The sequence below is a fragment of the Cydia fagiglandana genome, chromosome 4 (assembly GCF_963556715.1).
Source record: "Cydia fagiglandana chromosome 4, ilCydFagi1.1, whole genome shotgun sequence".
Taxonomy (NCBI): Eukaryota; Metazoa; Arthropoda; class Insecta; order Lepidoptera; family Tortricidae; genus Cydia; species Cydia fagiglandana.
The window spans coordinates 14350491-14367865 of record NC_085935.1 but is presented as its reverse complement, the minus strand read 5'-3'; the positions used below and the strand labels follow the sequence as shown (position 1 = coordinate 14367865).

At 36.9% G+C, this 17375-nt stretch overlaps 1 protein-coding gene across 1 annotated transcript; it reads left to right on the top strand.

Annotated features, from left to right (window-relative positions):
- The first annotated feature begins 235 nt into the window (after positions 1-235).
- LOC134663809 (activating signal cointegrator 1 complex subunit 1-like) lies at positions 236-6294 on the top strand. Its single transcript, XM_063520317.1, has 7 exons — positions 236-321; positions 1052-1148; positions 2206-2338; positions 2776-2904; positions 4629-4789; positions 5179-5351; positions 5893-6294. Exons 2-7 carry the CDS (start codon positions 1054-1056, stop codon positions 6162-6164), a joined length of 963 nt encoding a protein of 320 aa, XP_063376387.1. The 5' UTR covers positions 236-321; positions 1052-1053; the 3' UTR covers positions 6165-6294.
- Positions 6295-17375: the final 11081 nt, after the last annotated feature.

The window sequence follows — 17375 nt, the reverse complement described above, 5'->3', positions numbered from 1 at the left end:
GACACTCATCGAGAGTAAACTTTTTATGATATAAGCAGATACTGTAATAAAACCGCAGCAGCATTCCCATTTGGCTAGATATTTGCATCATCAAATACTGACCTCCTTTTCCTATTCGTGAAAATAATATCGAATACATTGTGATAAGATAAGTTGTTTTGCCTTTCTTAGTTAATGCACTGTAATTGAATCGGGTAGGTGATGTTATTACTATATTGTTGTTATTATAATTGATTGTTTCAAGAATCTCATTTCGAATTGGCGATTGCTCAAGGATACAAGTTGCACAACCAACTTTTATTTCGTCATTGAGAGAAAAGGGTAAGACTGTCTTAATATTTAACGTAAGTAGGTGAGAATCTTTCCTTTTTGATTTGAATAAACTATAGTGGTTCGCCCGATCAGAGATCTAGCGATTTGCAATGAGGTATGGGGTCATTAATTATACTTTCACTCACTGGTATGGTAAGCAGCAAAATTTGTTCATCTGTTGTGACCGGAAACTCACGCGACGATTAATGAGATTTCACTTTTTGAACCAGTCGCTACGCTTGTGATTCACTTTTGGAATTTTTCATTTGCTCGGGATTCAATATTAGCAGGAGGCGTAGGTACACACTGTACTAGGGAGTGATGATATTAGGACATTTATTTAAATAAGGGCCACTTGCACCTTCCCACTAACCCGGAGTTAACCGGTTAAACCTGGAGTTACCATGGTTACCATTACAATTTGACACTAGCTGACACTGGTTAGACCGTTATTAACCACTTAACCCCGGGTTAGTGGGATAGTGCAAGTGGGCCTTAGAGTAACTTGCACCATCCAGGGTTAGCCACTAACTCGGAGTTGACCGTTAAAACTGGGTAAAATTGAGTAGCTACAGGCAACTCCGGGTTTAACCGCTTAACCCGAGTTATGGCTAAGCCTGGATGGCGCAAGTGGTCCTTAAGATTTCTGTTATCTAAGTATTTATTTAAAATTTAAATTTAAGGAAAGGTGTTATTATTTAAAATTTAAATAATAACACCTTTCCTTAAATCGTTTCAGAAATGGAAGGCGATTACGAGAACATTTATTCCGATGAAAATATAGAAGTAAAGGAACTTGGTGATTCTCGATACAGTACAAGCTTTCATGTTTCCAAGTAAACAATTATTTTTATCTCCATTTAAGGGGTTCCGAAATTTCCACAGTAATAAAATGCCAATGAAATATAAACAACAGTACTTTAGTTATGAGACTTTTAATTTAAGGACCTTCACGCCCCGTTCCTCGATTTTTCTTATTCAACATTAGATACAATTACAGCGGGTCTCTATTGTTTCCCAAATTGTTATAAGTCATAATGTATTGTTTGTCCGAATTTTCGTTAGTCATAATTATAATAATAAAACGCGTAACTTTTCAGGATTGGCATAACACAAACCTAACCTAACCCTTCTACAGAATAACCTTAAAAAATCCTGAAATATTAACGGTTTCAGTTTTATGACCTAACGATAAGGGGTCATCCATTAATTACGTCACACGTTTAGGGGGTAGGAGGGGGTCAAGAAAAATGTTGTGACATGGGGGAGGGGGGAGTCACAAACATTGTGACGTCATTTTAACTTCATCTTCTTCATCTTTATTCGCTGTACATTTAAATAATGAGATTTTGGATGTAGGCAATTTTCGTTCCTAATTGGTTTTGTGTTATAAAATTACTAATATTTCTTTTACCAAAAATATTTTTTTATTATAAAAATAATGCCGAGTTAGTATTGCCGATTTCGTTGAAAACAAAATTGCCTAAAGTGTGATGTCACACCAGGTGGGGAAGGGTTTGCAAAATGTGACCAAGTGTGACAAGGAGGGGGGAGGGGTCAAAAAACCTAGAAATTCGTGTGACGTAATTAATGGATGATCCCTAATATGACAAACAATACATTATGACTAAAAACTTTATGGGAAACAAAGGGACCCCAATTCCAGCACTTGCAGACTATCATGATCACGGTTCTTCAATCCCTTATATTATTTGCAAATGCAAATTACCTTAGAAAATTTCTAATATATATAATATTTTTTATTTGAATTAATTTTTATAACCACTGCCTTTGTACACGGGCGACGAAATAGGTATACATATTACGCCTGAACAACTATTTCTAATACTCAATTTTTATTATTCCAACCTCAATTTAAAACTTCGGTTTTAGGAAATATTTTGGGTTAGTAATAGGAAGTCAACAACACACGAAAGACAAAATTGAGCAAGACACCAAGACGGAACTGATGATACCTGGTCATGGTCAAGATGGAGATATCACTATACTGGGACCCACTGCTGCAGTAAGATTTTACTGATTATGATGATACCTGGTATAAGTTCAAAAAAAATAATTAGTTTAGCAGGTCGATTCGGATTTAACATTTGTTGTTTTGTACTGGTTCTGATACGATCGTGAATATCGCTCGTCGTAGCTGACTGCGAAATGAAGTGAAAGTTGTGCGTGAGATGCGCGCCAATCACAACTATAGACGATCGTCGAGGTCGTATCAAAACCAGTTAATAACCGTTACAAATTGTGAAATCAGAATCAGGCTTTAGCTAAACTAAACACATTTAACGGCCGCTTAGCTTACAATTAGTTGGTAGTGAACTATCTGTGAAATGAAGCCGTTGTTGCTGATTTTAAATTAAATCCAAGCTTCTAATAATTTTATTGATTAAAAGTACTGCCGTTGTTTTATAATAAGTATCTCACGCAATATGTTTTGTTTTTTAGAATGTGAAAGCCGCAAGACGGCAAATAAACATGATAGTTGTGTCCTCGCGAATGAAACAGAGGCCTACGCATTTCATTTCAATACCTATGAATAAGCCGGACATCATGGACAACTTTACACGATTTCAGGTAGGCACTTGTCAAGGGATTTAAAAAAAGGAGGGAACTAATGAATTTAAACAATTCATACATTTTAAAAACCAAAAACAATAGATAGTTTAAAGAGGTCCTGTCATTGTTAAATTTTGTAGTCACAGTAAATTTACTGCCATCTATTAACACACGACTAAAACTCAAAATGAAAACGTATAAAACTATCAAAAAAATGTATATATGTCGCAGTAAGATAGATATAGCCGTTATATAGTTATAACCCTAGGGATATAATTATATGACGTAACATAGTTATACGAAAGCGATTCATTACTATCTTACTAGGTATATAACTATAATACGGCTTTAGTTTAGTGATATAGTTATATTACTGGATTAAGTTTAGTGATATAGTTATATTACTGGATTAAGTTTAGTGAAATAATTGTAGGTAGGAGTGCAGCGGTGCGGCGGAGGTATAGTTATATCCCTAGGGATATAGTTATATGCCGTATAATACTTTTTAGCAATATTACGTAAAAGTACAGGTCGATTCATGAAAGCTGGCGCGAGATTTCTACTGAGTGACAGCTATTTTCATTGAATTTCTGTCAAATCTCGCGCCAGCTTTCGTGAATCGATCGCAATGCCTCATAAACCCTTAAAAATAGCAGCATGAAAATATATATAATAGTTATCTTACTAGGAATATGATTATAATACGGCATACAACTATATCCCTAGGGATATAACTAAACCTCTGCCACACTGCCGCACTCCTAATACCTACAATTATTATCTTACTAGGAATATGATTATAATACGTAGTTACGTACTATACGGCATATAACTATATCCCTAGGGATATAACTATACCTCCACCGCACCACTGCACTCCTACTTACAATTATTTCACTAAACTTAATCCAGTAATATAACTATATCACTAAACTAAAGCCGTATTATAGTTATATACCTAGTAAGATAGTAATTAATCGCTTTCGTATAACTATGTTACGTCATATAATTATATCCCTAGGGTTATAACTATATAACGGCTATATCTATCTTACTGCGACATATATATGGATAAATGATTTTATTATTTTTATATAATTTTGATCCATGTTCATTCACAGATGTCAAGCCATCTAGCCGAGAATGACTTTTTCTTGATTTCCGAGGCATGTTTTTTCCTTAGACTTTATTCATCTTATACGAAGTTACATATGTCTTTGTAAAAACGACTATGGACAACGCGGAGCGGATAAAAAACATTGCGACAAACAAAAGCCTGCCAACCTCTGACAGCACATGCAGATACAAGGCCCCTAGTGTAAATTTCATTCAATATCGCGATGAGCGCTCGCGTTTGCGTTATGTCTATTTTTGTATGGGATTTTGAACAGCGCGCCATGCGGGACGTTCTGATCTTTGTTAGGAATAGTTCCTGTCAATAATATCTGTAGGTAAAACTAAACCCGTCGTACCTATGCTTAGACACGGATACGTGCGTGTGAATTTAAATCTATTGTTTGAAATGTCACGGTCACTTTTTCAATCATCAAATAGGGCAGGCCGCATACGACGGGTCAAAAAGCCATTAGATAATAATTCATACTTTTGACGCGTAGTCCAAGCGTAGTCTCATTCGCTTCTACTAATGCTGACTGTTCGTATGGGGTATGATGTATGATCGTCTTAACCTATATAGGTACTTTAGGCATGTTCAATATGTGCTTTTCAATTATCTGTTTCAGGAAGCTGTCCTTCGTGATTGTCAAAACCGTGGGTTACATGAATCTATCTTTATTAAGCCCAGCAAAATCCATCTAACCGTAGGAGTAACGTGTTTGACGGATAATCAGGAAAAGATTTTTGCTTCCAACTTGCTTACAGAGGCCAAGGAGAAAGTTATAATGTTAGTTTTTTGTAATAGCATTATTTAAATTATATTTGATGATGTGTGTATTATCCGGCAACACTACCCCACTATAAGCATAAAGATAAAATGTATCATGACACAGTTGTGAACAAAAAATCACGTGATGTTTTCCATAAATTATTATTTAAGTTTCTATTGGCATCTGAGGGTCTACCGCGAACCACGTTCGATGTGTTACTGTCACACTTACGTACGAATTTACAAGTGCGACACAGAGGCAACACGTCGAATGCAATCATGTCGAATGCAGTGGTTCGCGATAGGCCCTCTGTCTTCGGTTATTAGCTGGCTATTACGCCCCCAGATTCACTGGTCCGAGGATGGCATTTTATTTAGATTTCATAAGAATTTTCATATTATTTCAGCCCACTGCTTCAAGATCATTTGCCTCTAAAAATTCGAATTAGGGGCTTGTCCAACATGGGTACCGATTCCGGAAACATGAGAGTTCTTTATGCTAAAGTTGAAGAGCATGAGTCAACGCCCGGTATCCTACAGCAGTTAGCTGATAAAATTGTCGATTTTTACAGCAGGAATGGTAATGTGTCCATTAAACTGGTAATTTACGTATATCCATGAATGTCTATTGTATTTACGGTCCTTTCTACACGAATGCCCAAAAAAATAGTTGTTTACAGCGTTCATGTTTGTATGTATGTATATATTTATTATCTGAAATTTCTACAAATGCAATCACTAAACATTCATCCCGTTACACAATACATGCTTAATTGTTTATTTTACAAATAATTGTTTCTTAATAACTACGACAATATACATTCCCAGTTAAAAATAAATATAAATAGACCCGAAGTGAATAATATCCCGGTTTGGAATTACTTAACCTTTTCGCCGCCATTGACTTGATATAAAGTCAGTACATTTCGTGCCCCACACGCCACGACTTGATATGTTATACCTACGCGGGTTGTCGAGTTTATTTACGTGCACTTTATAGCTTTGCGTTGATGACACTATTACTTCGTTCACGTGGCGGCGGAAGGGTTAGTGCTTTAAGATAAATATCGTTTTCGACTTTGGAATCTTTATTTCCTTCTCTAACATTCAATTCTTTGCAGGTTTAATGAATAAAAACGAATTTGGCCGAGACAGCGTCAAATTGCATGTAACGCTCTTGAACATTAAGTATAGGAGTAAATCATCCCAGAATTCTCAGGACATTCGAGTTAAAAAAAATAAAAGGATCACATTTGACGGTGCTGACATACTTGATAAGTTCGGCAATTTCGATTTCGGTGTGTTGGAAGTGACTGAAATTCATTTGTCTCAAATAAGTACCATCGGGCTCGATGGGTATTATGAACCTACTTTTAAAATATCTATTCCTTAACAGTTGGACCAGTTTTTTTTCATATCGTGATTGGTTGTGGAAAAGAAATCAACTTTAAACCGTGCAATATTATTAAAAGTATATTTAAATTTTATTATTAAAAATATATTTAATGAATGGGATTAAATAAAATATTATAAAAAAATCTCAAAGTTTTATTGTAAAATACCACATTTTGTTTGATTAGTATGCTATCGAAGTAAAAAGTACGGTACGGATATTTTCTTAAGAACTTAATAAAAAACAATTGTTAATTCTAAATATATGGTCCTTGTATATTGCAAAAGTTGAAGAAATCCACTTAGAGAAGAAAGCCTTGTTATCGCGTGCCAGCTTTTTTATTTCAAATTCAATAAAGTCTCCAAGTGAAGGGAAGTTTTATATCGTACGTGCCTCTCAACGTAGGGACACTGAGCGCGCTAGAATTATTAGGTAATAAGAAAGAATACTTCACATAATATTTTTTATATGACTGATACAAACTAACTATAGTTCGTTTTTTTTAGCATTAGAAATAAGGTAAACAATCTTGATGTGTCTTTTATTTGAAAAACACATTTTAAAAATAAGTTACGGCAAATATGTAACAATTATGAATCTAATACGATCATTTATATTCTTCTGCTTTCATAAGTAATAGTTTTTGATTTTTAAAAAGCGTTTTTCAATTAAAAGACCTGTCAAGATCGCTTACCTTCTTGCAAGTTCTTTCTAATACTAAAAAAAACGAACTATAAAAATTGTAAACTTCTTTATAGTGAGGAACCCAGGTACCTAAACCCGGCTCCCCAGCTTACTAGTTTAGTTAATAATAAAACGATATAAAAAGCAAAGCAAGGACCCGGGTATGTCCTTAAACTACGAGTATGTCCAGGACCCGGGTATGTCCTTAAACCACGTCCAAGACCACCGGTGGACGGGCAGCAGCGTCCCTCAAATTCGGTGTACTCGACTGCGATCGCTATCCCGCCTGCCAAGCATGGCGATTATGGCATTCACCCCCCAAAAAAGGGGGAGGCCTATGTTCAGCAGTGGACGTCTTATGGCTGAGATGATGATGATGATGATAAAAAGCAAAACAATTGATTCTCAATTTGTAATCTTGTATTTTTTTATTTTTCAAATACTTACTCTCAAAATAGTTGCAGTTATATTTTTCTCCTTTTAAATAGTTGGTAGTCGTAGAGTTATTGTACTTTTGGATGTATTGGAGCTGCAGCTGTAATAGAATCTATAGATAGATGTGTAAGTTGCGAAAACCTTTAAAAAGTTGGAAAAGATTACAGAAATTACCGGGAAAAAATACAAGAAATAAAGGAAGGTTATTAGCGGAGGCAGTTATAAAGTTGACCCAAAAAAAATTTATTAAGCTATGAGCTTAATCATATATGTTCCTTGAGTAATTCTAAGCATTTCAAGCCTGGGAGGCAATAAGAAATGTGTGTCTACTCGGATTTGTAATGGATTCAAACTTTCAACCTCTTTTTAACCCTGTTAGGGGATGAATTTTACAAAACGCTGAAATTACTTTTCCTGTCTTTTAATAATATCCCCAAATACAAAGATTCAAGTCCCGCGTTCGAAAAATTTTTTGATATCCATACAAACTTTCAACCCCTTTTTCACCACCTTAGGGGATGAATTTTCAAAAACGCTGAAATTAGTTTTCTTGTATGTTTATAATATATCGTTTTACGAAGTTTCAAATTCCTAGCTTAAAATAAAACTTGAACCCCATACAAACTTTCATCCCCTTTTTAACCCCCTTAGGGGTTGAATTTCCCAAAATCGCTTCTTATCTCTTGTACACTTTATAAATGTAATCTAGTGTGCAAATTTCAACTTTCTATCTTTTGTAGTTTCGGCTCCGCGTAGCAAAAATCTCCAACCAAATTTTTCACCTTTTTACGTTTTTCTTGTAAAATTACTATGAAACTGAAAAAAACAAATATCAGCAATGAATTCTACGTCTTTGGTTTATACGAAAATGATACCAAACTTGCCCAAGTACCCACCAGGATCAGAATAGATTTTTTTTAAAGATGACGGGTGGCGGCCGTCTTTGTACCCCACCCTCCCCCCCGCCCCAGGCTAGAAATGCTTAGAATTACTCAAATATCAGATGTGATGAAGCTCATAGCTTAATAAAAAATTTTTGGGTCATGTATGGCAGCGTTACATAACTGATTCCAGTATATGTTCCACAGACCAACCCCTATAGACCGAGCTTATAGGACGACTCGCGGTCACCGCACGTATGGTGTATAGGTCAAATATAAGATTGCTCGCGCGCCACTCCGATCAGTTGCGCCCAAGATTACGACCTGTTAGCAGTGTGCACGAGTCTCAGAAAATAAGTCGTAAACTATAGAATTCATTGGGAAATCATGGGATATTGCAGCATAAAATGGTGTGGCAAGTCATCTAAGACTTCTACTTACAAAACAGATGGAATAACATCCCACTGGAAAGTAAAATTCATTATTTCATTGAATAATGTTTCTTGTCCGCGGGGTTCATTTTATACTGGTCACTAAGCAGAGGCGCAGTAGTCCGTCCCTTTTCGTCAACTTGAAAATGCAATGTGCTATCCCTTTCCCTTTCGACTAGTGATGTGACGATGATGGTTTCGTCAGTTGCGCAAACTTCGTGCTTCGTCATGCCGTATTGTACCATTTTAGACATAATATGTAGGTAATATGTTTTTAGAATCCTCTAGGCCAGCGGAGCCGCATGTTATAAGATGGACCTGATGTAATGATGAAAGACGTGCGAGGGAACTCGGTGTTGGTTTGTAATAGACATATGTTGTATGGGTTTTTTAGAATCCTCTAGGTGAGCAGTTAGGTCTCACGTCACGAGATTGACCTGATGATGAACTTCAAAGAAGTGCGAGGGAACTCGGTGTTGGTTTGTAATAGACATATGTTGTATGGGTTTTTTAGAATCCTCTAGGTGAGCAGTTAGGTCTCATGTCACGAGATTGACCTGATGATGAACTTCAAAGAAGTGTGAGGGAACTCGGTGTTGGTTTGTGATAGACATATGTTGTATGGGTTTTTTAGAATCCTCTAGGTGAGCAGTTAGGTCTCATGTCACGAGATGGACCTGGTGATGAACTTCAAAGAAGTGCGAGAGAACTCGGAGTTGATTTGTAATAGGCATATGTTATTGGTCCATTTGAATATGTTTTCAATACAATCTTCTATGACCTTAATAAAAGGGACAAAAAAAATTTATGATATTTTGGCGACACTTTTTTTCTCGTATCGAAAGAGATTACGATTCTGAGTGGAAATAATATAAAATTTCTAAACTTTAAAATTCAAGTTCTGGGTACTTTAAACAGAAATGCCCTAATATGTTAAGTAAAATTTTCAGGTACATTGTTAAATTACTTAATGAAATATTAAATTATTCAATATAATTATTAAGTAAGTTTACTCTAAGTATACTAAATTGGTAACAATTTTACCACAATAAATTTCGGTATCACTAGTAGCAGTACCCACTAGCTGTAATGAACATGTCCCATCCCTACGCTTACACGTATCAGCGCGCCATGTTTAAAACGACCAATCGCAACGCCGTGAGCACCCCTCCCGCACCTCACAGTTTGGTGATTTGCGTCGGGAACAAAATGGCCAATATTAGGTTTCTAGAGGCGGTGTTCTGTGATATGTTCAAAAATTTAAAATCTCGTTCCCCATCAAAAATATGAGAATTTTCACATGTGGAAAATTACAAAAGGTTCGAAACTTTTCGACGACACCTCAGTCTTGATATTCTGATTAGTCCCCCTTGAAATTGAAATGCCTACAAACCCCTACAACCAAGAGGGTGATTATTTAGCCGGTTTAAATGGCTTCAGCGGGGCGCGGGCCCGAGTTGCCCTCAAGGACGGTAATCCCGCATGAGGTTATATGTTCCCATTGTTCAGCGAGCCCGGGAGAACCAGTATAGCTCAAATATGAAACAAACTATGCGTAGGCGGAAGGCGCGCTTAAGTATACCGGTTATTAGTGTTCCCCTTTGTCACTAACCCCACCTTCTTACTTAATTACTTACTTACCTAACCGTAACATAAACACCCCCTGTGGATTTATCCCTAAAATATGGCCATGTGATCGTCTAGCTAGTAGTTAGGACCCCTCGAAGCGAACCGTGGTAACCTCAAATTCTTTAATGAGTATCAACTAAATTTTGGACTCTGATTTTATTTATATTTACCTAGATTTTATGAACAGAAATTTATGGTAATAAATTTATTATGAAAATAAGAAATAATTTAAAGAAAGTCGAGTTATAGAAATGGAATAATTCAATAAAATTTATTAGCGTAATGTAAATGAAGTTGTAGAATTACTATAATGTATTTAAGTATTGCAGCATATATGATGACATAAATATAAAAAAAATTGTTGTTGGTAAAATCCTGCTACGCCTATTAAGATCCCGGGATAACATAGAAGTAGCACTCCTGAGATAAGCTCATTTACACCCTAGAATTTCAAGAATAATTACAGTTAACTATCAACTTCTAAACGATGTGTGATTTACTCACACGTGCTACTTCGTATGCCCGATGCAGGTCTGGGAACTCTTAGTCCGATTACAAGATCAATCGGAACACCTACCCTACCAGTTTAGCCAGAAGGGCTATGACCAGCACTTCGTAACCTAAGCGCACCTAGATGACTATGAAAAGAAGTGCCAAAGTATCCATCGTCATCATGATTACTTATTTTTTTATATTCAAAAAGCTAGGGATGCTAATCCCTTAATCCCATTCCCCAGAGCTGATAATCTAGACAGAATTCCTAGTTCTCTAGATGTATAAACGAAGCACCGAGTTTATCTACTAATGATTATATTTAATGAAACTGAAATATCAAGAAGAGCATTATTTCACTCAACTTTCCCAATGAACTACTCTTGTCTTGCCAAAGGGGTCCCTAAAACAGAACTAATCTTCGATCCTTCCATCTCAGACCAGCCTGTACTCCTAATCCCTGCTTGATATTTAAGTATTGATTATAAAATACCATAAAAACCTGATTGAACCACTCAGTACCTCGTTCCTACACCAGACAACCAGAAATAAAAATAGAAATAAAATATTAAATTTTCCCCGTATAAATTTAAAATTAGGAAGATTTAGACAGCTCAGTTCTTTACCTTTTAAACACACATATTTTAGGATAAAAATACCATAATTTTAAACCTTCTGATAGAAATATATATCAACCATATATAATTTATGTAGCCTAACTAAAAAGGACGTTAATAGACAACAAAAGTGTGTGATTCTACCCTATTCCTACCCTCTGTCCCTAATCTAGTATAACCAAAGCACAGTTCATTCTTACCATTGACCTGGTACTTTGGATTATACGCAAGTGTAGTCCCTACGAGAAGCTGTAAAGTTCAGCGAGCGATTCTGAGAATTGCAACCTATAGGCTCGTGTATTTGACTCCCCCTCCTACGCCCGCAGGCATGGTGGTAGGAAGTAAGTCGGCCCTATTCCATGTATATAAATGGATCAGTACCCTAGCACACACCCGCACTAATCACAAGGGAAACCCTGCCGCAACAAAGACCAAGCGTAATATCAGTCACGACAGAAGCCTCTCCCCGCAACCAGCACTAGCATGACCAAGAATACCGAAATATATAAATATATTTAATAGGAGACCTAGTCTCAATTACTGTCGACTTCAGTAGGCAGGGATTACTCCCAATGACGCACACGTGACGTCCCTACATCCATCTAAGCAGTTGGACCTTGAGACTAGTGAGATATCTCATCTCTTATGTTGATATAAAAGAGATGCCAAGTCCTCTCAAACTTGGAGCAAAAGACTCCCAACCATCCAATTCTTTGGCACCGTTAGGCGGAGTGAATGATTAGCAGGACAAACTGTCAGTCCAAACAATGATCTGGCTTTAAAATAGCAAAAACACCCCATAGAAAAAACACTAAAATAACTAAGTTATCACAAAATTAAACTATCTCAACAGAAAAATGAAATTTCCTTAAACACTGTCATCCATATTTAAAATTACGAGAATTTCTTCCCGCAAATCCAAACACAGACACATTTCTGAGCCCCAGCCACACAACGACACTGTCCCTGCATAGCTTGACGGCACTCAAAACATACAGTGTAAAGAAAACTTCACAATAATTAAAACTTCACAATAATTAAAACCCCACACATGGCAGTAAAGAATCTCCACAACAGTCCAAACTTAGCGTTACGACGATCAAAAATCCCCGCAAAACCAAGCACAGACACAAATTCTAAGTTTAAATTTACCAGGATAATTCCAAGTAAAAACAAACACATAGAAAAAGTAGCGGAGATACTCCACTTACCAGTACTACGTTACACGAAAACCAGAGTCACTGCTAGTCCGGTCGAAGAATGAATGAATCCCCCCAACGCTCCGCACCGGCCTTTTATACCTTTTACTATGGCGACATAACGGCGACATATTGGCGACATATTGGCGACTTAATGGCGACACATTGGCGACTTAACGGCGACATATTGGCGACATAATAGCGACATAATGGCGACATAATAGCGACATAATGGCGACATAATAGCGACATATTGGCGACATAATAGCGACATATTGGCGACATATAGGCGACATACTGGCGACACTACCTAGAAAGACCTAATGGCGACATATTGGCGACATAATAGCGACATATTGGCGACATTACCCTGAATATCCTAATGGCGACATAATAGCGACATATTGGCGACATTACCTAGAAAGATCAAATGGCGACATAACAGCGACATATTAGCGACTTAATAGCGACATATTGGCGACATTAACCAGAAAATACTAATGGCGACATAACAGCGACATATTGGCGACTTAATAGCGACATATTGGCGACATTTCCTTGAATATCCTAATGGCGACATAACAGCGACATATTAGCGACTTAATAGCGACATATTGGCGACATTAACCAGAAAATACTAATGGCGACATAACAGCGACATATTGGCGACTTAATAGCGACATATTGGCGACATTTCCCTGAATATCCTAATGGCGACATAACAGCGACATATTGGCGACTTAATAGCGACATATTGGCGACATTAACCAGAAAATACTAATGGCGACATAACAGCGACATATTGGCGACTTAATAGCGACATATTGGCGACATTTCCTTGAATATCCTAATGGCGACATAACAGCGACATATTGGCGACTTAATAGCGACATATTGGCGACATTTCCTTGAATATCCTAATGGCGACATAACAGCGACATATTGGCGACATTAACCAGAAAATACTAATGGCGACATAACAGCGACATATTGGCGACTTAATAGCGACATATTGGCGACATAATAGCGACATATTGGCGACATTTCCCTGAATATCCTAATGGCGACATAACAGCGACATATTGGCGACTTAATAGCGACATATTGGCGACATTACCCAGAAAATACTAATGGCGACATAACAGCGACTTATAAAGATAAACATCATTCCAAAAGTACCAGGATACCAGAACTGCAGAAGAGGTCGTTGCCTCGGACAGGTAACAAGGTTTGATTCAAGAAGAAAGGTCTTAGGTTTCAGGTTGTTTTACTAAACCATATGTCCTAAATTTTAAGGTTCACTTTCGCTTACTTCAGATCAAATATCACGTCCCTTTCTCTCACACAGTTTAGAGGTAGACAGAGTTATTTTCATTGATATTTACGCACACATAGACATTAGCTGTGTATTCCGAGTAGTCCGTTTGAGTAGACTTTAATAAAAAGGGAACGTTCGAATACTCTCGGCGCGCGAATTTTTAAACATTATTTTACTTTGGTATTTTTTTAGTTTGTTTATTTCTAAGTTAAAATAAGGATTAATTTAAAAAAAAATGCATGTGATAAGTAATAAACCATAGAATTACGTGCATCAAGTTTCAATCGTTAGAATATTAGATGGAATTATGAATGAAATATGCCTCTGAAGAGGACATCAGTACTAAATTGGTAATTTCTTTTTATTTCCCGTGTTTTGTAATGAAAAATGAGGCTTATACTAGGCAATAGGCATACGGCTAGTCACACCTTGCAATAAGAATCTGTTAGCGATAAGAATAACATCCCCTATTCCAGTTTACAGACGAATAGACTTTATCGGCCGGTTTAGCCCACAGATGCCAAAAGACTTTACGGGAAGTGGAAAACGGCTGATTTAAACCTTGTAGGGTGCATAAATTGTTCAGTTCTTACACGTTTGTTAGACTTACTTGTATGGATCTTTTGCTGCTACAGTTCAGTTTTTATACTTATGAACTAAAATTTATGAATATACAGAGCATAATAAATGTGACGGTCCACGAGTAAAGGTACCTTATGGCGGTTGGCGCTTACGGTATTATTAACGCCGCTCCAATATAATATTGCGGTGCTATGCGACGTAAGCGCCAGCCGCCATAAGGTATCTTTTCCTGTGGAACGTTACAAATATGTATCTAAAGTACATTTGGTGGTGTTCTAGGTTTTAGAACTTGATAAGTGTACCCATACTGCAAATAGAGTTCTACAGAAGTAACTACCTATCTAAAAGATCAAGCTCACACTCTATCATCCCGTGCCTCAAACTGCTGCTGGCAAAAAATGTAGGTAAGTTTCTTACGTGGGTTATTTTTTGTTAGGTTGGAAAATGAAATTATATTCTCCATGAGCGGAAATTATACATGTAAAAAGATTTCTTCGATTTGTGGCTTTATTGTTTCTTTTACAATTTAGAATATTTATAAATAATATTTTGGAGCCATTTCCTATTTTGAGTTGAAAAGTTGGACATAACATAACTATGGTGGTGAATGTACCTACTTGTCAGCATACAACGTAATATGCGCAGCTAATCACGACTGGTAATACCTATTAAGTCGCAGTAACCAGGTTGGTGCGACAGATTTCAGATGTTTTTTTTTTCTTTTGTGCGGTGATTCACGGACGTCGTCTCAGGGTGAAATAGAGTGGGTTGTAAATATGCAGCTAGCTAGGAGATTCCCCTAGGTCGGCACAGTTCGCCTAGCTTTGCGTCACGGTAGGGCCTTCATTCCTGTCTCTGAGTAAGCACTTACGCGTTCTGTTATAATTATGACCTCCAACCACGCTTAGCCGTTATGGATATCGTGGTCACGCTTTATTCTGGTTTTCCTAAAGCGATGTGTTTAGTAAGTGTTGGGAACAACAGCGTTGGCAGGAAGCGGGCGGGGTGGCTCGGAGGTTCGGAGGCTCGGCGGCGCGGCAGTAGCGGCCCGTTGCCTACGCGACGCGCTCGGTGGGACACCCTGTATTTGTGTAGCTCGCGATGCCAACCTTCACGAATACAGTGCGCGACTAAAGGATTGTAGATATTTGAACCAGAGTTGTGGAAACCTGGTAAGTTATTATTTTATACATTAAATTTTATTATAAGGCAGAATATTTTAAATAGTAGCTTTAAGTTTAGAAAATAGCTAAATATCTTAATTGAAGATAACCATCTATAATTTAACGAATATACAAAAAGCCAGGATAATGTAATATAAGCGCTACTATTTAATGAGGACTGTTCAATATTCATAATATTAATTTAATGCAATTTGCCCGTATTTTAAATAACGTTGCATAATATTCGGATTTACGTTTTGGAATTTATTTAATGAATTTAGTGACAGTACCAGACTATGGTTTGAATAAATGTGATACAACTGATAACTGAAAATGATTAACGAGGAAAGGGGGAATCGGTGCGGACCGTGAAACAGTAAAATAAATCGCAGCCTTAAGCGTAAAAAAAGGCCTTCGTTCCCCCCGTTCAGCCTTTTCAAACGTAATATCGTATTTCAAAGGGCTCATTTAACTGGTGAGCGTTGAACAAAAGTTAAGTAAAACATTTTTTACGGGATTCAAGAGTCTTGGTTGCGCTTCTTAATAAAATAATGGGATTAAAATACTACGCCACTAACAACCCCTTTTTCTTGAGCGTGTAGTCTTACTAAATCATAAGTACCTAGCTTTGTAATACGGCTTCGTTTATTGTCGGTACTATTGTTCATGATTATTAAAAAAAACCGGGCAAGTGCGAGTCCGACTCGCGCACGAAGGGTTCCGTTCCATAGTGCTTTTCTGTTTCGCCCTATGGTTGACTGGTAGAGAATGCCTATATCGGCATTAAGTCCGCCTGTTGTACTTTTTGTATGTGCAATAAAGTTTAAAATAAATAAATAAATAAATGCAAAAAAAAAACAAAAAAAAAGCAAAAAAAAAACGGTCACCCATCCAAGTACTGACCACTCCCGACGTTGCTTAACTTTGGTCAAAAATCACGTTTTTTGTATGGGAGCCCCATTTAAATCTTTATTTTATTCTGTTTTTAGTATTTGTTGTTATAGCGGCAACAGAAATACATCATCTGTGAAAATGTCAATTGTCTAGCTATCACGGTTCGTGAGATACAGCCTGGTAACAGACGGACGGACGGACAGCGAAGTCTTAGTAACAGGGTCCCGTTTTACCCTTTGGGTACGGAACCCTAAAAAATATATTAACAAGGAATTTATGGACTCAAATTACCCAGCTTTAAAATAAAATATTTTTTAATAAAGGGTTGACAAAGGGACTAATTAAAAAAAAGTGATATATATTTTAGAAGAGTGTGGGCTGTTGGGAAAGAACGTTATTACGTGTGACAGATTTATGGCCTCGTAGCCTCGTAGCACCTCGTAGCGGGCTCGTAGCGAGACGAGATAATTAAAACAATCAGCATTATCGTTTCAAGTTAGTCAACTTGGTAAAGGTTATGTTTTAATAAAAAATACCTAAAATGGCGTAGCGGCCAACTACACTGAGAGAAAAGGATAACAAAAACACACTTAGAATTACAAAAATAAACTTAATCCGGGGACAAGGAGAGTGAACTAATATGAACAAATTGACTTTTGCAATTTCTATTAGTTCTTGCAATTTCTATTATCTGTTTGTTGAAATTAGATTTAGGATTACTGAGCTGTTTGTAGAAATAAATAAACTTTACAGAAATAGTGAAACATCCATAATTATTACTAAACTTAATTTCTTTTCCCCCAGTACAGAACTGTTTTTTAATTCCTGGTGATGATTTTTCTCTCAGTGTAGAAAATTGGCGGCCTTTAAGTGCAGACTTTGATAT